General features: G+C 42.1%; 1 protein-coding gene across 5 annotated transcripts in view; it reads left to right on the top strand.

Annotated features, from left to right (window-relative positions):
• The window catches only part of DTWD2 (DTW motif tRNA-uridine aminocarboxypropyltransferase 2), a 191,785-nt gene that overhangs the window by 88,347 nt on the left and 77,399 nt on the right, over positions 1-26,039 (top strand). For 4 of the 5 annotated variants that reach the window (XM_073344786.2, XM_073344787.2, XM_073344790.2 and 1 more), the window contains exon 4: positions 21,062-21,251. In XM_073344786.2, coding sequence (XP_073200887.2) covers positions 21,062-21,251 — 190 coding nt within the window. Of the gene's footprint in view, positions 1-21,061; positions 21,252-23,171; positions 24,749-26,039 lie in introns of those variants that run through there. The other variant, XM_078852851.1, reaches the window with a different exon arrangement.

Raw genomic sequence — 26,039 nt, 5'->3', positions numbered from 1 at the left:
TTTCTTTCTGTCCTTCCACATCTGATACGTTTTGGGATGCTCTGCTTTTCACAGGTGGTTCTCTTAGTTCCCCTTATTCTCATGAGCATCTGTGTAAACATGTTCCCATGGTAACCTGTGGGGGAGAGCAAAACTTTCCACAATGATGTTAGGCAGGTGTCTTGCAGTCTAGATGGGTACATTGCAACATATTTTCCCAAACATCACCTACGAGCACATTCTTTACAATAATCTTGTAACTTTACTTGTACAGGGTTATTTCTGAGTAATCTACTTATGTCCGCTCTTCTTAGGCCTGAGGCCTAGTATGGCTCAACTGAAATTGTACAGGTCTCAGCCTCTAGGCTGTGCGTTACAACCTTATCTTTCTTATATGTCTAATATGCACTCATCACTCATAAATACTTGTCAATTTTATACTCCTATGATCCTATCCTACTTATATCTATACCTATACTTACAACTTAAATCTGTTCATCATACACTGATTACATGTGAATTAGCATATGAGTTAATCCCAACAATATATCACAATTAAATAATAAAATGAACAAATCGGCTACATTATTTTACATGTTACCACTATAGTTATTTGATCCATATGCAAATAGATGAGCATTTTGTGCTGTAAAATACATTGTCAGAAGTGAAACACTCACACCGTTGCAAAAAGTCTCAAAAGAGATACACAAGGTAAAGGTGACAGAGTTGTACCCAGCTGATTGTGGGAGGTGAAGACAAACGGTAAAAGGAGACAAATATAAGGTTAATCTCTGACACAGTTTTCTACCTGTATAAATAGTGTTTAAATGATACTGCCACTCACCAATAAGAACAGTCCACCCACTTCATAATGCTTTTCTCTGGAGCTAAATATTTTGAGCATTTAAAAGAGCCGTTAAAACAAAGTAATAGTGGGTTTTAATGCAATTAACAATTGGAGCTTTTTAAATCATTACCATTAAACCCTGTCTCCTTCCTCCTTTTTCAGTCACCATGGACAGCACCACCATCCTCCTGTCACTCTGGTCTGTAACCTGCATGGTATTTTCTACTCAGAACTGTCTCGAACATCACATCCAGGTCATTTCTAAATCTTGATGCTTTTTTCTACAAAACATCTCTAAAATTCTGCCTTTTTTCTCCATTCATACAGAGAAATTTGTCATCCAGGCCCTCATCTTGCATTTCTAGTACCGTTACATTTTTCTCTGTCTTGCCTTGATAAATATTACTTTGCCCCAGTTACCTCCATTTAAAAAGCTGCTAAGATAGTTGAAGAAAAGAGCCATGAAAACCATGTCACTCCTCCCTGGTTCCCTCTTCTCCACTGTATCAAACATAAAGTACTCATCTTTGCTTTTAAAGCCTTTCCTGGCCTATTTTAACATCATCTTTTGCACACCCTCAAGATGTTGACTTCTGCCAGTAATGCCAGCCTTTATTGTCCATTATGTTAATACAAGAACCTTCATACTTTCTCCCATGCTGTCCCTCATGTATGGAAGAAGCTCCCTGTAAACATCCAGAAAGCCACATCACTGCTTTCCTTCAGATTGCTCCTTAAAATTCTTTTCTGTCATGATGGGTACAAAATGCTCAACAATAGTTACATACCTGATGCTTGATGACAACTGTTTTTCTTGCGTCCTAGTTTTGTCTCAGTTACCTTGTACTCCACTGTCTGTCTATCCATCCACCTGCTGTATCTTATCTTATACTGAAATTTAAGACCTTTTAGGGCATGGACTATACAATTGTTAGCATAATGGGGCCCTGATCCATTACTGGGGACCCAGGACATTACCACAATACAAATAAATTGAATTCTGGAGTTGAGTATTCATACATTCATGGATTCTGAGACAAGAAAAACCATTGTGAGTGCCTAGTGTGACCAATATAACTCAGGCCATAGAACTTCCCCAAAATAAGTTCTGTTGAACCAGAGCATAACTTAAAAAAATCCACTCTTAATTTAAAAATTGCTATTGATAGAGAATCCATCACGACCCTTGACAAATTGGTCCAGTGGTTAATTACCCTCACTTAAAAATTGTTACCTTGTATCCAGTATGAATTTGTATAGCTTCAACTTCCAGCCTGTGGATCAGGTTATACCTTTTGAGTGCTAGATTGAAGAGCCTGTTATCAAATTTTTGTTCCCTGTGTAGGTATATACTGATAAGTCATCCCTATCCCATCTCTTTGTTAAGCTAAATAGAATGAGCTCCCTGAGGGTATCACAATAAATCTTGTTTTCTAATCCTATAAGTATTTTTGTGGCTCTTCTCTGAACCCTCTTCAGGTTATCAACATCCTTCTTGAATTGTGGTCACACTGTTCCAGCAGTGGTTGCACCAGTTCTTCGAGCACTTGCTCACATCCATCCCGTGCTAGGTGTGCACGTGCCACATGCACAGTTGCCAGAGATGTTTTTCCCCTTAGTGGGATCCAGGAGACCAGCCCTAGTGCCCCGGGCGCCCTGCACACATGCACCGGTATAAGGGGTGCCGCCACCTCCACATCGTCTCAGTTCCTTCTTATTGCCCGTGACGGTTGCTTGGAATGACCTTCTTGCTCTTGAAAGTCTTTCCCAGTGGTTTGACTCTGTAGTCCATTGTATATAGTTTTTGTAGTTAGCGTATTTAGTTATCAGTTAGTATTAGTGTATGTAGTGTAAATAGTGGTCCCAGTCATCAAGGGGCATCATCTCAGGGTATGTCTACACTATGAAATTTTAGGTCGAATTTATAGAAGTCGGTTTTTTAGAAATCGGTTTTATATATTCGAGTGTGTGTGTCCCCACGGAAAATGCTTTAAGTGCATTAAGTGCATTAACTCGGCGGAGTGCTTCCACAGTACCAAGGCTAGAGTCGACTTCCGGAGTGTTGCACTGTGGGTAGCTATCCCACAGTTCCCGCAGTCTCCACTGCCCATTGGAATTCTGGGTTGAGATCCCAATGCCTGAGGGGGCTAAAACATTGTCGCGGGTGGTTCTGGGTACCAGAACATATCGTCAGGCCCCCGTTTCCTCCCTCTCTCCGTGAAAGCAAGGGCAGACAATTGTTTCGCGCCTTTTTTCCTGAGTTACCTGTGCAGACGCCATACCATGGCAAGCATGGAGCCCGCTCAGGTAACCGTCACTGTATGTCTCCTGGGTGCTGGCAGATGTGGTACTGCATTGCTACACAGTAGCATCAACCCATTGCCTTGTGGCAGCAGACGGTACAGTACGACTGGTAGCCGTCATCCTCATGTCCAAGGTGCTCCTGGCCACACTGTCCAGGAGCGCCTGGGCAGACATGGGCGCAGGGACTAAATTTGGAGTGACTTGACCAGGTCATTCTCTTTAGTCCTGCAGTCAGTCCTACTGAACCATCTTATGGTGAGCAGGCAGACGATACGGATTGCTAGCAGTCCTACTGTACCATCTTCTGCCAGGCAGGCAAGAGATGAGGATGGCTAGCAGTCCTACTGCACCGTTTTCTGCCGAGCAGCCATGAGATGTGGATGGCTTGCAGTCCTTCTGCACCGTCTGCTGCCAGCCAAAGATGTAAAAGATAGATGGAGTGGATCAAAACAAGAAATAGACCAGATTTGTTTTGTACTCATTTGCTTCCCCCATTCCCCCGTCTAGGGGACTCATTCCTCTAGGTCACACTGCAGTCACTCACAGAGAAGGTGCAGTGAGGTAAATCTAGCCATGTATCAATCAGAGGCCAGACCAACCTGCTTGTTCCAATAAGAACAATTACTTAGGTGCACCATTTCTTATTGGAACTCTCCGTGAAGTCCTGCCTGAAATACTCATTGATGTAAAGCCACCCCCTTTGTTGATTTTAGCTCCCTGTAAGCCAACCCTGTAAGCCATGTCGTCAGTCGCCCCTCCCTCCGTCAGAGCAACGGCAGACAATCGTTCCGCGCCCTTTTTCTGTGCGGACGCCATACCAAGGCAAGCATGGAGGCCGCTCAGCTCACTTTGGCAATTAGGAGCACATTAAACACCACACGCATTATCCAGCAGTATATACAGTACCAGAACCTGGCAGAGTGTTACTGGGCGAGGAGGCGACGGCAGCGAGGTCATGTGTGTAATCAGGACATGGACACAGATTTCTCTGAAAGCATGGGCCCTGCCAATGCATGCATCATGGTGCTAATGGGGCAGGTTCATGCTGTGGAACCCCGATTCTGGGCTCGGGAAACAAGCACAGACTGGTGGGACTGCATAGTGTTGCAGGTCTGGGACGATTCCCAGTAGCTGCGAAACTTTCGCATGCATAAGGGCACTTTCATGAACTTTGTGACTTGCTTTCCCCTGCCCTGAAGCGAATGAATACCAAGATGAGAGCAGCCCTCACAGTTGAGAAGCAAGTGGCGATAGCCCTGTGGAAGCTTGCAACGCCAGACAGCTACCGGTCAGTTGGGAATCAATTTGGAGTGGGCAAATCTACTGTGGGGGCTGCTGTGATGCAAGTAGCCCACGCAATCAAAGATCTGCTGATATCAAGGGTAGTGACCCTCGGAAATGTGCAGGTCATAGTGGATGGCTTTGCTGCAATGGGATTCCCTAACTGTGGTGGGGCCGTAGACTGAACCCATATCCCTATCTTGGCACCGGAGCACCAAGCCGGCGAGTACATAAACCGCAAGGGGTACTTTTCCATAGTGCTGCAAGCTGTGATGGATCACAAGGGACATTTCACCAACATCAACGTGGGATGGCCGGGAAAGGTGCATGATGCTCGCATCTTCAGGAACATGGTCTGTTTCAAAAGCTACAGGAAGGGACTTTATTCCCAGACCAGAAAATAACTGTTGGGGATGTTGAAATGCCTATATGTATCCTTGGGGACCCAGCCTACCCCTTAATGCTATGGCTCATGAAGCCATACACAGGCAGCCTGGACAGTAGTCAGAAGCTGTTCAGCTACAGGCTGAGCAAGTGCAGAATAGTGGTAGAATGTGCATTTGGACGTTTAAAGGCGCGCTGGCGCAGTTTACTGACTCGCTTAGACCTCAGCGAAACCAATATTCCCACTGTTATTACTGCTTGCTGTGTGCTCCACAATATCTGTGAGAGTAAGAGGGAGAAGTTTATGGCGGGGTGGGAGGAGGAGGCAAATCGGCTGGCTGCTGGTTACGCGCAGCCAGACACCAGGGCGGTTAGAAGAGCACAGGAGGGCGCGGTACTCATCAGAGAAGCTTTGAAAATCAGTTTCATGACTGGCCAGGCTATGGTGTGAAAGTGCTGTTTGTTTCTCCTTGGTGAAACCCTCCGCCCCTTGGTTCACTCTACTTCCCTGTAAGCTAACCACCCTCCCCGCCTCCCTTCGATCACCGCTTGCAGAGGCAATAAAGTCATTGTTGCTTCACATTCATGCATTCTTTATTCATTCATCACACAAATAGGGGGATGACTACCAAGGTAGCCCAGGAGGTGGAGGAGGGAAGGAAAATTCCACACAGCACTTTAAAAGTTTACAACTTTAAAATGTATTGAATGACAGCCTTCTTTTTTTGGGGCAATCCTCTGTGGTGGAGTGGCTGGTTGGCCGGAGGCCCCCCCACCACGTTCTTGGGCGTCTGGGTGTGGAAGCTATGGAACTTGGGGAGGAGGGCGGTTGGTTACAGAGGGGCTGCAGTGGCAGTCTGTGCTCCAGCTGCCTTTGCTGCAGCTCAACCATACACTGGAGCATACTGGTTTGATCCTCCAGCAGCCTCAGCATTTAATCCTGCCTCCTCTCATCACGCTGCCGCCACATTTGAGCGTCAGCCCTGTCTTCAGCCCGCCACTTACTCTCTTCAGCCCTCCACCTCTCCTCCCGGTCATTTTGTGCTTTCCTGCACTCTGACATTATTTGCCTCCACGCATTCGTCTGTGCTCTGTCAGTGTGGGAGGACAGCATGAGCTCAGAGAACATTTCATCACGAGTGCGTTTTTTTTTTCTTTCTAATCTTCACTAACCTCTGGGAAGGAGAAGATCCTGTAATCATTGAAACACATGCAGCTGGTGGAGAAAGAAAAAGGGACAGCAGTATTTAAAAAGACACATTTTATAAAATAGTGGCTACACTCTTTCAGGGTAAACCTTGCTGTTAACATTACATACATAGCACGTGCTTTCGTTACAAGGTCGCATTTTGCCTCCCCCCACCGCATGGCTACCCCCTCAACCCTGCCCGTTCTCCGTGGCTAACAGCGGGGAACATTTCTGTTCAGCCACAGGCGAACAGCCCAGCAGGAACGGGCACCTCTGAGTGTCCCCTGAGGAAAAGCACCCTATTTCAACCAGGTGACCATGAATGATATCTCACTCTCCTGAGGATAATGCAGAGAGATAAAGAACGGATGTTGTTTGAATGCCAGCAAACATACACTGCAATGCTTTGTTGTACAATGATTCCCGAGTATGTGTTACTGGCCTGGAGTGGTAAAGTGTCCTACCATGGAGGACGCAATAAGGCTGCCCTACCCAGAAACTTTTTGCAAAGGCTTTGGGAGTACATCCAGGAGAGCCGCGAATGCCAGGGCAAATTAATCCTTTCACATGCTTGCTTTTAAACCACGTATAGTATTTTAAAAGGTATACTGACCGGAGGTCCCTTCTCCGCCTGTTGGGTCCAGGAGGCAGCCTTGGGTGGGTTCGGGGGGTACTGGCTCCAGGTCCAGGGTGAGAAACAGTTCCTGGCTGTTGGGAAAACCGGTTTCTCTGCTTGCTTGCTGTGAGCTATCTACAACCTCCTCCTCCTCATCATCTTCTTCGTCCCCAAAACCTGCTTCCGTGTTGCCTCCATCTCCATTGAAGGAGTCAAACAACACAGCTGGGGTAGTGGTGGCTGAACCCCCTAAAATGGCATGCAGCTCATCATAGAAGCGGCATGTTTAGGGCTCTGACACGGAGCGGCCGTTCGCCTCTCTGGTTTTCTGGTAGGCTTGCCTCAGCTCCTTAAGTTTCACACGGCACTGCTTCGGGTCCCTGTTATGGCCTCTGTCCTTCATGCCCTGGGAGATTTTGACAAAGGTTTTGGCATTTTGAAAACTGGAACAGAGTTCTGATAGCACGGATTCCTCTCCCCATACAGCGATCAGATCCCGTACCTCCCATTCAGACCATGCTGGAGCTCTTTTGCGATTCTGGGGCTCCGTCATGGTCACCTCTGCTGATGAGCTCTGCATGGTCACCTGCAGCTTGCCACGCTGGCCAAACAGGAAATGAGTTCTTTTCCTGTCTACCTGGTTCTTTTCCTGTCTACCTGGCCAGTGCATCTGAGTTAAGAGTGCTGTCCAGAGCGGTCACAATGGAGCACTCTGGGATAGCTCCCGGAAGCCAATACCATCGAATTGTGTCCACAGTACCGCAAATTTGACCCGGCAAGGCCGATTTAAGCGCTAATCCACTTGTTAGGGGTGGAGTAAGGAAATTGATTTTAAGAGCCCTTTAAGTCGAAATAAAGGGCTTCATCGTGTGGACGGGTGCAGGTTTACATCAACTTAGCGTTGCTAAATTCGACCTAAAGTCCCAGTGTAGACCAGGGCTCAGGGTACCTCCTGCGGCGTGTGGAGGCCATGCCAGTGAGTGACCCCCATTTGAGCTGTCTAAAGTGCCTTAGGGAAGCTCACGTAAAGGAGAAGTGCAAGATCTGCAGGAGCTTCAGACGGTGCACTCAGAAAGTCAAGGATGTTTGTCTGAAGACATGCTCATGGAGGCAGCCCTCAGATCATCCTCGGAGCCTTGCTACTCTGAATCAGCGTTGGGCACTTTGGCCTTTGTGCAAAGTGCTTCACCGCCACCGTGCTCTTCCTGGCACCATTCTCCATCCAGGAAGAAGCATAAGAAACAGCATGCCAAGAGAGGGCGCTCTCTGGTGCCAAAGAGGGACAAGCGGGGAGCAGCTAAGTGAGACCTCTGCCGGGCCACTCATCCATGGTCTACTCTGGCGACTCTGCGTAAGGCACTGAGCCTGGTCTGGGACCCACCTCTGACTCCTGGGGGTGGTTGTGGCACCTTGCGCCTGTGGGACCCCTCAACTCCAGAGGCTTTCCAGGCTGGAAAGGATTTGATGTCCCTCCCGGTATTGCCCACCCCCAAGGGCCCTTGCCAGCCAGAGCTTCTGGGGATAGAAGTATTCAAGGGGTGGTGAGCTCCATCGCAGCACCGACCATTGTGGCACCTTCCAGAGGAAAGCCCTGCTACAGCAGTCCCCAATCTGGCATTGGTCACCAGTTTCCCGGCACCGCCTGGAGGCAGAAATGAGTACAGCTCTGCATGGTCTCCAGGGAAGAGTCCTCTTTGGAGTCAGAGGGGCAATCCTTTGCCCTGCCAGAAAAGTAACTCCCTTCTCTTCATGTGTCAGTGTAATAATGCCTGCATCTGTAATTTTCACTCCATGCATCTGAAGAAATGGGTTTTTTACCCACGAAAGCTTATGCCCAAATAAATCTGTTAGACTTTAAGGTGCCACCGGACTCCTTGTTTTTGTGGATACAGACTAACACGGCTACCCTCTGATATTTGACAGAAAAGTAGTGATACCCGACTTAGGCACCGGACTTCAGTACCAGCCCCACAGCTGGTGCTTGGCCATTGGGCCATTTGCCAATGCAGTGGCAATATTGGAAGTCATGAAGGTTTCCCCTGGTACTGGGACCCCCTTCCCAGCATTCATACTCGGTGGTGTCCGAGAAACAAGCCACTGACCCTGCACTGGACCCCGACTCCAGCACTGACCCCAGCACCAAGGTCACTGAAGTGGCCCCAGTGGAAGTAGTCCAGGTGGAGGAGAAATGACCAGCCCTTCTTACGGTACTAGCCTTCTTCCTCATCATCCCCAGATGAGGCAGTTGCAGATCCTAGTAACCCGTTTCATCTGCCAGATGACTTCAGGGCCCATTAAGAACCCCTGAAACAGGTCAGCTGGAAGCGGAGGAGTAAAGGAGTCCATGCAGAGCCTGTTTGATATCATGGCTGCAGTGGCTCCTTCCAGAGAGGCCCTGCCAGTCAATGAGGCAGTGTTGAGTCCAGTCAGGGTGCTATGGCAGACCCCTTCGTCTCCGCTGCCTACCTCAAAAAGGGCAGAGAAGAAGTACTATGTACTGGCCAGTGAGTTTGAATACCTGTACTCGCATTCTTCCCCCCCCCCCCAGGGTCCCTAGTGGTGCCCGCTGCAAACGAGCAGGACAGACAAGGACAGTTGAGTGCCACCTCAAAGAATTAAGAGGCTGGATCTGTTTGGGTGAAAGGTTTATTCCACGGGCAGTCTCCAGCTTCGAATCTCTAACCAGCAGGGCGTTGCTGGGAAAGTATGATTTCAACCTGTGGGACTCAATGGTCAAGTTAAAGAACTCCTTGCCACAGGAGTCGAGGCAGGAGTTCGTGCCCATCTTGGAGGAAGGCAAGACAGTGGCCAGGGAGTCCCTCCAGGCAACTCTGGATGCTGCTGACTCAGCAGCCAGAACAATGGTGTCAGCGGTCACCATGAGGCGCTGTTTGTGGCTCCAATCATCAGGTCTCTCGCATGAGGTTCTGTAGTCAATCCAGGAACTCCTCCTAAAGGGTACCTCCCTGTTCTCAGACTCCAAGATTCATGACCTCAAAGACTCAAGAGCCATACTTCACTCCTTAGGCCTGTTTATGCCCCTGGCCTCCAGCATTTCAGGCCTCAATAGCCTCCCAGGTTTTTGGGGCCTCCCAGGTAGGAGCCCTATAAAAGAAAGGACTATTAATGTTGTCAGCCCCTACCTTCTACCTCAGTTTCCCAGTCAAGCTCAAGTAGGTACCCCGATGGGACCAGGCAGGTCTTTTGAAGGTACATCTGAGGATGACATACCAGATTCAATTCAGAATCCATCCCTCCACTTTTGTTTTTGGACTGCCTATCACCCTTCTGCCCTGTGTGGTCCTACATAACATCGTACTGTTGGGTGCTCAGTACTGTAACAGTTGGTTACACCCTGCAGTTTTCATCTTTCCCACGCCTCCAACCCCATCCCTCTTCATGGACCCTTCTCACGAGCAGCTTCTCGTCAAGGAGGTACAAGTCCCCCTACATGTGGGGGCCATAGAGAAAGTTCCTCGAGACTTGTGATGGATAGGGTTTTACTCCCAATGTTTTCTAATCCTTAAGGCAAAAGGGGGCCTACAAGCGCACCCTGGACCTGCATCGCCTCAACAAATATTTCAAGAAAGTGAGGTTCTGCATGGTCTCCCTGGCCTTTATCATTCCCTCCCTGGATCCAGGAGAGTGATACGCTGCCCTCAATTTAAAGAATGTTTATTTCCACATCTCCATCTTGCGTGCACACAGGCGATTCCTCAAGTTTGTGGTGGGCCAGTGCCACTATCAATTCACCACGCTTCATAGAATAACAGAGTTGGAAGGGACCTCTGGAGGCCATCTAGTCCAAACCCCTGCCCAGAGCAGGACCAATCCCAACTAAATCATCCCAGCCAGGGCTTTGTCAAGCCTGACTTAAAAACTTCTAAGGAAGGGGATTCCACCACCTCCCTAGGTTTCCCTTCAGTCTATCACTCAAACTGGTTCTCAAACTGGAGGTTGTAACCCCTTAGGGAGTCACAAGGTTATTACATGGGGGGTCGTGAGCCCTCAGCCTCCAGCCCCAAGTCCCGCTTCACTCCAGCATTTATAATTTTAAATATTTTTTAAAAGTATTAAATTTATAAGGGGGGTCGCACTCATAGGTTTGCTATGTGAATGAGTCACTACTACAAAAGTTTGAGAACCACTGAACTATCAGCAGCCCTCAGGTTTCCACTAAGTGTATGGTAGTGGTTGCAACCTACCTCAGATGTTGAAGCCTACAAGTCTATCCATACTTTGATGATTGGCTGATCAAAGGCCGCTCTCAGGTTCAGCACAGCATTGGCATAGTGCGTGCCACCCTTTGGGCACTGGGTCTGTTAATAAACTAACAGAAATCAACATTGGTACCGGTGCAGACAATAGAGTTTATTGGGGCAGTGCTCAACTCCACCCAGACCAGGGCCTACCTACCGGAGGCCAAGTTCTGAACTATGTCAGATCTAATCACCTGGGTCACAGCTCACCCACTTATGACTGACCAGGTGTCTCTCAAACTGTTAGGTCACATGGCAGCATGTACCTGTGTGATGTAATACGTGCAGCTATGCCTCAGAACCCTACAGATGTGGCTGGAGTCAGTTTACTCCCTGGGTAGATGTCACTTGGACTGAGTTCTCATGATTCCATCACCTGTCTTAGTTTCTCTGACTTGGTGGAGAGATCTCTGTTCTGTGATGAAGGGGGTGCCTTTTGCTGCCCCGTATCCAACAGTAACCTTGGTTTTGGATACAACAGACATGGGGTGGTGAGCCCATCTTGGCAGACTCAGGCCCTAGGGTTTCTGGCCCCAGGGTTTCTGGTCCCAGGAAGAACTCTCCTTGCACATAAACATCACAGAACTTAGGGCAGTATGCTTGGCCTGCCAGGCGTTTTTCCCCCAGCTCTTAGGCAGGGTCATGCAGGTCTTGACAGACAACATGTCCTCAATTTTTTACGTCAACAAGCAAGGGGGAGCTTGATCTTCAGCCGTGTGTCAGGAAGCCCTCTGACTGTGGGACTTCCTGCATGAAGCATGCCATTCACCTTGAGGCTTCGCACCTCCCGGGAGGCTGGAATGCATTGGCAGATCACCTCAGCAGGTCCTTTTCCTCTTGCCAGGAGTGGTCTCTTCACACGAAGGTCACCACTGTTATCTTCCAGAAGTGGGGGACTCCCCAGGAGGACCTGTTTTGCCACCAGACAGAACACGAAATGCCATCAGTTCTGTTCTTGCTTGCACTCAGCAAGGGCTCCCTTTCCGATGCCTTCCTGCTCTCACAGACAGACGGCCTGTTGTACACCTTCCTACTGATCCTTTTGGTTCGCAAAGCCCTCTTAAAGATCAAGAGGGACAAGGTGAAGGTTATCATGATAGCTCTGGCATCATCAACGATCTACAACCTATTCTGGAAACAATCCCCCACTCTCACAGGCCTTGGGAGGCAGGCCAATCCTTGCTTACAAACAACCCCCCAACCTGAAGCAAATAGTCACCAGCAACTACACACCACAAACACTAACCCAGGACCTAATCCCTGTAACAAACCCCGTTGCCTTCTTTGTCCCCATATTTACTCTAGCGACACCATCATAGGACCCAGCCACACCATCAGAGGCTCATTCACCTGCACATCTACTAATGTGATATATGACATCACGTGCCAGCAATGCCCCTCTGCCATGTACATTGGCCAAACTGGACAGTCTCAACATAAAAGGATAAATGGAGACAAATCAGACATCAGGAATGGTAACATACAAAAGCCAGTCGGAGAATACTTCAATCTCCCTGGACACTCAATAACAGATTTAAAAGTAGCCATTCTTCAACAAAAAACCTTCAAAAACAGACTTCAAAGAGAAACTGCAGAGCTACTATTCATTTGCAAACTTAACACCATCAATTTGGGCTTGAATAGGGACTGGGAATGGCTGGCTCACTACAAAAGCAATTTTCCCTCTCTTGGTATTGACACCTCCTCATCAATTATGGGGAGTGGACCGCATCCACCCTGACTGAATTGGCCTTCCACATTGGTTCTCCACTTGTAAGGTAACTCCCTGCTTTTCATGTACCAATATATATTTATGCCTGTATCTGTAACTTTCACTCCATGTATCTGAAGAAATAGGTTTTTTACTCACAAAAGTTTATGCCCAAATAAATCTGTTAGTCTTTAAGGTGCCACCAGACTCCTCGTTGTTTTTGTCCATATGATGAGTTTTTCCAGGATTTATGTTAGTGTTCAGAAAGTATACAGGCAAGTTATTCAGTATTAAATAGTGTGAGGTCACTTTTTGATAATATGTCCACGTTTGATTAATCCTTCACTGAACATTGACAGTGCTAAAATCACAGTGCTAAAATCCCCTTTTGGAAGACCTTGTTTTCGGCAGATTCCATATGGAATCCTCTGCAACCAGAAGTATTCCAGAAATATATGACTGAACTTCTGGAGGATGTGGTAGCAATACTGAGTGACTTTAGTGTAGAGAAAACTAGAAATGGGGAACACAGTACCCATTTGCACACAGCGCTGAGCATATTGGGCGGTGCCAGTAAAAATTGAACAAGACAAAGTCTTAAAACAAGAAAAATTAGATTATCTTCAGCACCCAGAAGTGTGCTAGGTGTTGAAGGAGGACTGTCACAAGCTCTGCCCAGAAGATCTAATAATGTAAATTTATACACAAAACAATAAAAATATCATCTAATAAACAAAAAAGAAGGGAAAGGAGAGAGGTATGAAAAAAGTTGCAAAAATAGTTATGATAATAATTACATGGATCAGAAAAATTGCATGGTTACTCAGTAAGGCTCCAATTCAGGAAAGCGTTCAAGCACATGCTTTCCTGAATAGGGACCTAAGACACTGTATACTTTTGGACATATGTTTTAGTAAAGATAGACTTGGTGGGCATGAAGAACTCTATCCAGTTGTCACATTTCAGCCTTCAAACATTGCGGCTGTTGCTCAGTGTATTGTCTTTGAAACTGATATGGCTTGTGGAAGGAAAAACACACTTTAAAGACACAACAAAGAGCTATGGTTTTATCTATTTACAGACATGCTTAGTTTAAAGTATGCTCTAAAATAAATAGTCATGTCCTGCCAAATATAGTGTCTTATATCATAATCACTGTAAATTCTTTGACCAAGCACTAGGGTTTATTATTCATGAGGGAAGTGCTAAGAAAAAAACAGAATACCTATATGTATGAATAAAATACAATAATTTCTGGGATTTATTTTCTTTTTTAAGATGCTAATAAATATTTTGCAAGCAATTTTTTTTAATCATAATAAATACTGTTTGCTCAGCTTAATAGGAAATTCTTGTGTGTTGTAAAAAGAACACATTTTAGACAAAATCGCTTGTTGTAATCTGACTTGTCAACAATCTGAATGATCTTCATTTCATACTTTTAGAGTTATATGAGAAATCTTGGCACTCATGTTTTTAAATATCAACTTTATAACTGTGACTGCTACAAAGAAAGGGAAAAAACACACCAAAACTACTTTGCTTTGGCTTTCTGTTCTTTTTTTAGTGAAATAGCTGCCTACTTAAGTTCTAATAGTTCTTTACTTTCTATCCATAGATCTTCAGGTTTCTGTAATCTACTAGTAAATTCTGAATGTTATGGACTCTAATGATTAAGCTGTAATAGAGCTATTCATCCAAATACCCATTTGACTTGAACCCTGTTATTTGGGGCAGGAATAAAGAATAGAAAAAAAACATTTAAATTGGTTTGTCTTCAAAAAATGAATTAAGTGGACAATAAATGCATAGATCTCCAAAATTCATCACAAGTTAGGTTTCAGAATCAGTACAATAAATTTCATACCAGCTCTGTTACAGATCAGTGGTTAAATCAGGTACATCAAAAGTGCATTAGAAGGTTTGGGAAACTCATTAATGACTTCAATATCTTTAGAAAGTTGAGTGCAACTTATTTCTGCTATCATTTATATGAAAATATTTTCACTAATTACTTGCTTGAACTGTGAGCTTTTATCCTGATTGCTCCCAAACAAAAAATTTTTTTTTCTTATATTAACTACTGTAAATGAGTTTACTTGTTCCCAGTATAATGTACCACCAATGCTCTAAGTTTCATGTCTCTCTTCACACTGTGCCAGTGCTATCCCACTGGGGGGCTGTCAAGGTTCCTTCCCCACTCTGAACTGTAGGGTACAGATGTGGGGCCCTGCATGAAAGACCCCCTAAACTTATTCTTACCAGCTTAGGTTAAAAACTTGCCCAAGATACAAACTGTGCCTTGTCCTTGAACAGTATGCTGCCACCACCAAGCGTTTTAAACAAAGAACTGGGAAAGAGACCACTTGGAGACGTCTTCCCCCAAAATATCCCCCCAAGCCCTACACCCCTTTCCTAGGGAAGGCTTGATAATAAGCCTCGCCAATTGGTACAGGTGAACACCGAGCCAAACTCTTGGATCTTAAGAGTAATAAAAAATCAATTGGGTTCTTAAAAGAAGAATTTTAATTACAGAAAAAGTAAAAGAATCACCTCTGTAAAATCTGGATGGTAAATACCTTACAGGGTAATCAGATTCAAAACATAGAGAATCCCTCTAGGCAAAACCTTAAGTTACAAAAAGACACAAAAACAGCAATATACATTCCACCCAGTACAGCTTATTTTACCAGCAATTAAACAAAAGGACATCTAACGCATTTCTAGCTAGATTACTTACTAACTTAACAGGAGTTGGAAGGCTGCACTCCTGATCTGTTCCCGGCAAAAGCATCACACAGACAGACGAACCGTTTGTTTCCTCCCTCTCCAGATTTGAAAGTATCTTGTCCCCTCATTGGTCATTTTGGGTCAGGTGCTAGCGAGGTTATCTTAGCTTCTTAACCCTTTACAGGTGAAAGGGTTTTGCCTCTGGCCAGGAGGGATTTTAAAGCACTGTGTACAGAAAGGTGGTTACCCTTCCTTTTATATTTATAACAGGGGCCCTAAGCAGGAATATTTTTACCCGCCCCCTCCACAGCTCATACTAATAATTAATAGAGGGCACCATTGTGCTGCTTAGGGCCCTAAGCAATTGCTTAGTCTGCTTATGCCTAGCATTGGCTCTGCTTTTACAGATTCCAATTCTATTATATATTTAAAACGAACATACGCCTATTTATCCATCATTGTCTGTCAATCCTTATATCTGTTAGCACTTCTGAAATGCCTATTGCAATAGTGTTTAGGTATTGTACAAGGATAAGATAACGAGGACTGCCCAAAAGACAATGTTTTCTCCATCGTTCTGCAGTTTTAAATATGGTCTGCTGCTTTGCCCCCCTCCACCTCTCTCTCTCCCTTCTTATGTTTTGGGGTGAGTGTTTGGCAAATACCAACCAAGTGATACTGGTGTATACCCTTCATACCTGTCTGATGTAACTGATGTGGACTAACTTCAGCTAACGCAAGGTATTTTTCTACTGTTTTATTTAAATAGGTATAAAAATAGTAGAGAAATCTTCAATCTTCAAGTAAACTGTATAAGCTATTTAATAACATTTCAGGATTTTCACCTGTCTGTGTGTCAGTCTGAAGCTGGGAATGTCTCAGTCAATGTTAAGTGATGGAAACAGGTACAAGCATGATTGAAAGCTCTTTATTTAGAATACCACAGGGTTGAATCATCACTGGGATTCATGGTCTGTTACTATCCAATTTTTAAGTTCTCAGCCATTAATGAATCAGATTAATTATATCTGTGCCATGACAAGGTGTGTTTATATGCCATAGCAAGAATCCTAGACCATTGTGATATCATGTAACTCAACTAGTCACAATCCTAATTTACTCTACAGCCTTACTCTGTAGCTAATTTCTGTGCAACAGTTCATTGGTTGTACAAAGGAGACTGCACAGATGGCAGATTACTTGGCTTAACTGCTGCAGTTCTTCAAAAAAGGAAGTTAATATGTTAATAACCATATGTATTCTTCTTGTATGTATGTCAGATTTAAGGCTACGTAGTAGTTGATGAAGCCATCGGTGTTAACAGTGTGTTGTGGAAGGAAGGTAATAATAGTTGATACATTTTATATTTGTGAAGATAGAGAAACAGAAATATGGTTATTGGCTCCCACAATTTACTTGCTTTTCATTATGTGAGGGAAACGTTGTAAGTAGAGCAGAGCAACCTTAACTAATATTAAATGAATTTTCCTAGTTTTTAAACTGTTGAAATTGAAGATGAAAAATTGCAAGCAAACAATATGCTGCCTTATGAAGCATGGCAACAATATGGTGAATGCAGCAGCTGCAGTGAGGGGTCAGGGTGGAGAAATGTTGACATTAGCCTACAAACAGCCTTTGCAACTTGACAAACCTTGTCATGTATGAAGACATAGGATGCTACTTAGCAAAGAATGTTGATATTCGTAAATGTGGCACTTTTAAATTGATGACACTGAAGTCAACATTTACATTAGAGTAAATGGGCCAGTAGTAATTTGAAACTGGATGCAATGTATGGACATAGATCTGTGCCTAGCAAACAACACCATCATATAGTTAATGGGCCCTTTCAAATTGGCACAGCTCAAATAATTTATGAAGCATAATCATTTTTCTCAAATTCCAAAATGGGAAAATATAAAACTGGTATTTATATAAACTATAGATATATAGTCATCTACATTGTAAGTTTAGTGTAGACTATCCATTAGTAATCTTTTCAAAAGGGTTCTGAAAAAAAAGGAAATGCTAGTGACCCAAATTATAAAACCATTTGTTTTTATTCTAACTATTTTAAAATATTACTGCCCTAGAAATTATAATTATCTAGAAAATTAGAAGCTTTCTTACACTCTAGTTTGTAAGTTTTGAATAAAACAGCTAGCAGATGTTGCCATCTTGTCCCTTCTTAAACGCAATTCACTGATACAACCTTACCTATGGCTTAACCACTGCTAAACCATAATTGCATCATATTAAAGTTTTATTTGGTAATTTTAAATATGAGTATGACTGAGACCATTGGCCATTCAAAGTAAAGTTTTGGATAATCCTTATTAGAGGCACATTAAAATTTACATGATAAAACAGAACAAAATTGAAGGATCTAATTAGCTGATAAGCATTACAGTAGTGAAATTCGTACACAGCAATTCTGTGGTTAAAATTCTTTAATTGTGTCAGCTTTTTTCATGATCACATGTTTATAAAAGAGCACAAAAATTAAGTAATTCTAAATCCTGACCAGTTTGAAAATACCGGAAGTACAGTACCTATAGTCAATAGGAACTTTTATTTTATACTCAGTTTGAACTGGAGCAGCTGCTAGTCTTTTTTTGCAGCCTTTTTGAAGCAGGTGGTACTCAGGAGGGAATTGAGCTGTTTAAGAAAATCACTTTTTTCATATAGAGCTTTTTTTTTCTAACCGACACTGAGATGTAAAACCTTTAAAAGTCTGGCTCTGATCTGGGGAATAAATGGTGGTGGTTAGAAGATTCTGTTTTTTGTTGTTGTTTTTTTAAATGGCTTAGTTCCCTCTTGAGAGTTGGCAGCTTCTAAAGGGCTGCCATCAGTATGGTGTCTGCTCTGAAATTAATCTTCTTGCTGCTTCTTGGTGTAACAGTGTCTTAAAGTCAATAATGTTTCAAACTGAAATCTATGTAAAAACACCTTTTCATGTCTTAATGCAAGCATTGACAGACGAGGGCAGAAATTATTATTTTAGTTATCTATTTTGTAACCAGCTTAACCTTCATTTAATTAACTTTTAATATGAAACATACTTTTTTCTTTTTGTTTTGTATCACCTGTTCATTATTCTTTGTTCTGATGATGAATTTAATAGAGAAAGGTAAAAAGAAAAGAAACTAAATACAAAAAAACTATATTAAGGCATTGTTAAGATTACGCAGCTTAGCATTTAAACGTAAGGAAATGCAAAGGTGCAGGTTGAATACCTAACCATAACGCTATCCATTTGGACATAATCATTACAATACAAATTTTACTGTATTGTATGTGTAGTTTAAACTTTTAGAAAGAAATGTAGAATGTTTATATGGACCAAATTTTCCAAAGAGTCCCTCACCCAATTTCTTCCATTTGGGCAACTAAATGAATGGCATGACTTTCAAAAGTGTTCCACAGAGCAACTCAGATTATGAACATCTGGGTCTACCTGTGTGTGCTGAGTCCTTTTGAAAAATCATGTCCTATAGCATTATTTTGTGAAGTAGTATGTCATCACATAATTAAAAACTGTATAGTAATACTTATGCACAAGGAGGCAGATCCAAAGCATGGTTGTTGCTTTCTGTAAAGTAGCTTTAAAAATGGTATTGTTTGAGGTGCATATTCATGTGTCAGCAACTCTATATTATATTTGTTCAGTTTATAAGTAAGAGGGTATTTTAACTGTCAACCCCACACACTGTAATTTAATCTGTAAGTCAAGTTCTTTCAGTTTCACCACATCAAAGAAAGGTATAGTTAGGTGCAATTGAGGTGTACACCTAATAAGTCTCACTCAAAGTGTATTTTAATAGTGATGATACATGAGAAGAAAAAGGCCAGCTGACCTGCACATCTACACCAAATTAATGTAAAAAACAAATGGAACTAAAATATACTTGTTACAAAAACATATAACCTCATGAGCTTATTTTGTGTTAACCGTGTCCCTCTGTAATCCAACCACCAGGTTGTGTTTATGTTGATCTCATCTCTTCCTATGCTATGTTTACGAGGTCTATTCTGCAAATCTTGTTAGTGCTGGGCATGACTCCAATAAGGCCATTCATGGTAGTGAGCACTACAGTGTCTGGTAGTGGTTGTGTGATTGGCCCATTACCTGCAAATGCTGAACACCTCCAGAGAGCTGTTCAGCCCCCTCCCACTCTGTAAGTGACGGGTGCTGAATATCTCTAGAAGCTCACTATCTGGTAGGATCAGGTCTGTAGATGGTAGGTTCCTTAGGGCAGGGACAATGTCTTTCATTTGTCTGTAAAGCAACATGCCCACTTACGACACTATATAAGTAATAATTAACTTTCAAATTCCAAGATTTCTTTATGGAAGTAGGACTTAGAAAAATAATCTTTTTCATTTAAATGGACCAGATGTCAAGTGAAGTCACTGTAACCATTTTTCATTGTCAGCTGTCAATCCAAACTGGATCATGGTATATGCATAAGAGGTCTAATCAGGCGCCTGATGAATCCACTTAGGGCTGACAAGCCCAATTCAGGAGCAACACAGTTTGTTACAAATTTCACAGATCCATGTGTTGTCTGAGTTACAGTCCAAGACTACAGTATGCTGCTGTCTTCTTTCTCGCTTTGCTCCGTTCTCTGGATCAAAGCCTCTTCATGTTGAGCGGCACCCAGTGCCAGATATTCCCTCCAAATTGGATGGGATTCTTTGCGCTCCTCCCATCTTTCTACATTTATGTTGAACAAGTCACTGGAACTACTGAGACAATTAACATAGAATCTCACAGTTCCTTTTCAGAATACAACTAAACCAAGGTTCAGAGTTCAAATGTAACTTTCACGTTTCCTAACGTTTCAGTTCTTAGCTGTGGAACTTCAATCCTGCGTTATGAGTAGTACTATTAAATATGCATTAAACTTGGATTTTTGTTTCTGGAAACATTTTGAAAAGCTTTTACTTACATAATGGAAAGTGTTTCCTGTATTAAGTATTCACCCTCAATCTGATGAAAGCATTTGTAGTCCTTTGCTTTTTATTTATGCTGAAACTCTTTTGTATATATGTTTTTTAATTATTTGTAAAAATCCACAATAAGACTTTAAAATCCGCAATAAATAATTCAAACATTCAATGATGTCTGCATAACTGTGAACTTTCCCTAAAGCAAATAAACTGAATTTAGCTCTGTATCTAATGAAAATTACATTCTGTCATATGGGAGATCAAAGCTCTGTTCCTGGTTCTTGTGTCTTGCTCACTGGGCTGGCAGGAGCTGGGAGTATTGCAGAGTCAGTATCTTTTGGCCATTATTTTCAAGTGTCCATTAAGTTTTCCTGTCTCTGTTGGTGCCCAACTTGAGATGCCAAGACCACTCTGATTTTTTTTAAAGAGATGCTAAGTACTTAAGTTCCATTGACTTCAATTAGAGTTGTGGGTGCTTAGCTTCCCTCCAAACCAGATGCTAAAACTCTCGAGTTGGACACCCAAAATTAGTAATCATTTCTGAAAATTTTTCCCCTAGGCCTTTTGTGAGCTCATGGTAAAGTAGCACCTCTTAGTACTCTGCGGATTCCTCTGCCTGACTAAGGAGCAGAATTGAAGACTATAAAAGGGAGTATAGTGGGTTGGATAGTTGAAATTGGGAGAAAATGAATTTGAAGAGTCAGTAAATTGGCAGAGCTATGGGAATGAGGCATGATACACATTACATATATGTTCCCTTTCAGAAAAACAAACAAAAAAGTCCTCTCTCTGTTCATAATTGTAGGTATCCTGAATTAGCAGCTGTGTGCCGAAATTCTAATACTCTAATTCTGTATCCTGGAGCTGAAGCAGCTAATTTGGAAGAAGTGGCTTTGATCTTCCCAAGTCCATCTACAATCATCATCATTGATGGAACATGGAGTCAGGCTAAAGATATATTCTACAAAAACTCTCTTTTCCGGCTTCCTAAGCAGGTAAGATGTAATGCTTTGACTTGAGAGTGCAATATATGTTTTCTTTTTTTCACTGGAAGTGTTTGAACTAAACTGGTCAAAAACTAGAACTTTATCCTGTATAAAATTTGTATGTTTCAAATTTTGTTTGTCCCAATTGAAACAAAAAGTCCAAATACTGACAGTTTTCACAGAACATAAAGTTCAAAAAATTTGGATTTTGAAATGTCGGAATATTTATGTTGACATTGCTGAATTGAAATGTTTCATTTTGCTTTGTTGAATGGACTCTAAACATTTAATTTCAGTTTGGTTCAGTACTACGCCACATCCACTTGAGCTGCTTTAGTGCCTCATGGTTGCTGTGGTTGGGGTGCCACATGCTCCCACCCTTTTCTGTGAGCTGAGTTCCCAGGCCAGATTACTTGTCTCTTGATGCACAGTGGTCACATGAATCCCATGATTCACCATACTGGTTCAACTAGAAGGGAGACTGTGGTGCATCCTGGGAAATGTAGTAGTCCTGCCAGGCAGACTGTCCTATAGAAGAAAGAATGCAGTCATGAGATATTAGAACTGCAGCTCCCATGAGGCATTGTGGCTGCTCCAGCAAACATACACAATGTCAAGCTGACCTTGAAAAAAATCGGGTTGGCATGACCAATTGAAATATTTTCAGTTTGACTTGAACTGAAACGAAATTTTTCCAATGGGAAAATTTGAAAAATGTCAGGGAGGTTTTCCATTTTGTGGAAATGGATTTTCTGTCCAAAAAAAGCTTCAGCAGAAAATTCCAAACCAGCTTTAGCTTGAACTCAGGACTTCAAAAGGTTGTTGTTGGTAGTAAGGCCTCTTAATAAAATGTTTGCAGTGGTGAAGTCTACATTTTTTTATCCTTATCCTATTTCCAGGTAAGTGTATGAACCTGAGTGTGAAAGTAGGATGTTGTGGCCTTTCAGTGCAAATTCTCAACTCTTCTACTCATGTCCAAGGGAAAGCTTGTAAGAATCCAGAATGGTTGTCAAATCACAGCTACTGAATATGGAGGGAACTTATAATGAAATATATTAATAACATCACATTTTCTCCAGATATTACCATTAACAACAATAGGTTTTCCCCATCCAAGTACTCTAGATTATAATGTATGAATATAGCACTAACAGTTAGTGCTAATAAAATTAACAGATGTAGGTTCTAGTCCTGCTTTCAGAACTCTGTGAGCACAGCCCTGAAAAAGAATTGTGTAAATCAGTGGTGCTGTGTAGGATGTGTACACATGATTCTCAGTGCAGGATTGAAGACTTAATTTATTGTTGTTACATGATTAACCACTGTTATTTGGGCAGTTATTCCATCCTTTGTATAATAAGTTTCAGTCTAACACAAGTTACTTGTTTTACACAACTTGTCAGCCTGTTTTATTTTCTCCTAAAAATACCCTATATGAGTTAATCAGTTTAGTTGTGGATTTAACAAAGTGGTGTTTTGATCTAGAAGTCATGCTTCATCCACAACCAACTGTATTTTATCCTAAACCCAGAGCCTATGAGGTTTTTAAAAGTGATCTCCCATAAATACTTTAAAACTTTATAAATAGCCATAAGCAATATCTTTGGGGGGAGAAATATAAAACTTGAAACCTTAATGCAGTCCTCTCACAAGTAGTTTGTGGTTCCTATTAAATTATGCAGCAAGTGGATATTTTTAAATAAATCAGACCTGCAATAAGAGATGGCTGTTTCATTCTTACATATGCCGGGAGAAAGAGATAAGTATTGTTGTCAAAGCCAGGTCTGATCGGTCTTCTGTATTAGTTTGGTATGTGCTTCTGATAAAACACATGCTGGCCACACAGGCTACTGAAGGAAGGAAAAACCTTGTTTAAATAAATTTAACTGTTTGTATCCTTTTTTTTTTTCATATGGTTACTGGAAATAGCTCCCACTTGGAGACCCATTTAGGGCATCATGTGACTGGATATGCAGTAAGAAAAGAACACCACACCATATTTTGCCTCTCTATCTCTGCACAGAACTGGACCCTACAGAATCTCCTTCATGCGGTCTGGGGTTCATAATGGAGACTACAGTACTTGGGAGTGGGGCAAGGACTTGGGTAGGTGGGGGATGGGAGGAATAGATGTTTTAGGCAGGAAAGGTAATGCAGTGCTGTGCTTTATCTTTTTGGTGTAGCTGTTGCAGTCCCTGGAAGCCTTGGTAGTGGGGCTCCAGTAAAGCTGCATTACTAGATTACCATGGACCAGAGCTGGTGTACTGACTTCTGGCCTCTAGCATATTCCACAGAATACTTTAGATTTTGTGATGGGCCTGGTGGCCTTTCACCTGGGGGCATCCCAACTACATAATAAATTAATGCAAGGGGCTGTATTATCTTTTCTATCAATCTACTGGTGGGGTAGTCCTTGAAGCCATTCATGGTCAGGGAAGCCTTGGTAGCACAGAGCTACACTGGGGCACAGAGGAAGAGGGTATTTGACCTCTTGTTTATCCCCCACATCGAACTGTGAGGTTTGGAGGCTGCTTTCACGGGCTGTTTCTATACCTGGGGGAAGTTCCTGCCCCTTCGCTTCACAAAGAGCACCTTAAACCATTTCCTTTTCTTCTGAATCCTACTCAATGAGTTGTCTGCTATGACAGGACAGTCTTTTACAGCACTGGAACACTTAATTTCATTTTTGTTGTTGTTTTGTTTTAAATCCATTATTTTTAGTGGCCATTTTGCTTAATCAGCGTAGTTTAAAGATTACTGTTTGTGGTAGTTACTCTAACAGTATATTAGAAAACTATACTTCCCTACGCTCTCAGTAAAAATGTAGACTACAGGCAATTCCCATAATCTTGATGCTTAAAGCATTTACTGCCTTAAGCTTTTAATTCCAACAGAAATATTTTTATTTTCAGGGCAGAAGAAATGCTCTTCTGTTCCGAGACAGTGTGAAGAATAAGAAACCAACCCTTTTACAGGAGAATAGAGTAGGCAGGTCTTTAATTCGTTGAAATACACTAAAAATAGAGCATAAAATGTTTGCATTTGTACAGCTAGTTTATTGAAGTCGATAAAACTGTAGAATAAAATCTGATTTACAAAATTCAAATAATTTAATACTCCTTTGCACAACAAAGGCCTTTCAAAAAAACAGACATTCATGTTTTATAGTGTTACAGTCATCGCATTTCAGTATGTTTTAATATATTATGGGCCAGATTATGACCTCCATACAGTATTTATTTTTATGAGCAGATACTCCCATAACCAGTCCCACTGAAATCATAATTAAACTGTGTCAGTCACCAGTATAGCAGTGGACACTTCCTAGGCATTCAGGTGGTTGTATGTCTTACAATAAGTAGCTGGAGGCACAATCACTTTGTAAGACATAGTGCCCCTGAACACTGGAGAAGAGCATCCTTGGAACTTCCCACTAGTACACCTGTTTAACCCTTATAGTCAAAGTTATGCACTCATCTCAGCACAGGAAAGGATGGTGGTCTGAATCTGATCGATGCTGGTCTGTGCCTCCTCCAGGACTGCTAGTGCTATTGGCAGCATTAACAGACATGTTCTTACCTGATTCCATCTTTTACATCACACACATTCAATATGTTTAGATATATTTATGTAGATTAAACTAAATTTGAATTATTTTTTTTCTGAGTACAAATAATTTGGTTAAGGTAGATTGGCGTACTTTATCAAAAGAGTTTGTTATACATTTTCAAAAAGTCCATTATTTCTGATTTAAATCAGATGAGAAAACATTCTGTGTATTTCTGAGTCCACAAGTGCTGGTCAAATGAGCATTTACACGACACCAGAAAAATGCTAATCCGTTTCGAAGGTCAGTTTTAGATTATCATTGCTTTTTTCCTTATTAATTAATGTTTGTATGGAACTTTACATTTTCAGAGTGCTTTGTGAGTGCTAAATATTATGAGTTATTAAAAACTTTGCATTCAGATAATATATTTTAAAAATTAACATATTGTATGTATTTGTGGAATGATATTGTTTCACTTGTACAGCCAACACCTTTTTATGTTAGTGAGCTTTAGAAGCTGTTATATCTATTGTCATGAATTAGGAGTAAAGTGTTTTAAATTTTTAATTGGAAAAATTAGATAAAAGTCACAAATATTTAACCATTAAAATATACATTATTCTGTTTATACTGGACCAGTTTAGAAAGCTCATAGTAGATGTTAATTTAGTCCATCAATGCAAAAAAGGCAGCGGCGGGAACCTTCCCATTATTTTCATTATTTTAGAAGTAATTCCAGTTGTTTTAATGGTATGAAATATAGTTCAGATCCCTCTTAATTAAGGCCTCAAATGAGCAAGTATTTAAGCATATGCTGAACTTTAAATATGAGTCTCATTGACATCAGTGCAACTCCTCACATGCTCGAAGCTGGGCATGGTTTTAAGTAACTTGGTGAATCCTTGCCCAAAATACTTGTGCAGCGTTTTCTTGTTAGGTAAAGTTTAAAAAAAATCACATTTTCTCTCTTGGAAATAAGTCCTGGAGATCCTCTGGTGATAGTTGAATAAATGATAGCCAGACCAAAGTTCTATCTCATCTTTAAAGTGTGTCCCAGGAAATCCAGCGGTATTTGCTGCAAGGTAGCATGTAGTCACTATCTGAAGGTGGGAAATTCTTTTACAGTTCCTTAGTGTGCACTTCCATGCTAAATATAAAACAGTTATGTCATCTACCAGACCTTTCTTGGTACGTGAGCAAAACTGCTTTAGTAATCCAAAAGAATGAAGAGGCAATGTTTCGTTCCC

This window comes from Lepidochelys kempii, chromosome 5, assembly GCF_965140285.1.
Source record: "Lepidochelys kempii isolate rLepKem1 chromosome 5, rLepKem1.hap1, whole genome shotgun sequence".
Taxonomy (NCBI): domain Eukaryota; kingdom Metazoa; phylum Chordata; order Testudines; family Cheloniidae; genus Lepidochelys; species Lepidochelys kempii.
Note: the sequence above shows the minus strand (reverse complement) of the source record. Positions and strands in the feature narration are given on the sequence as shown.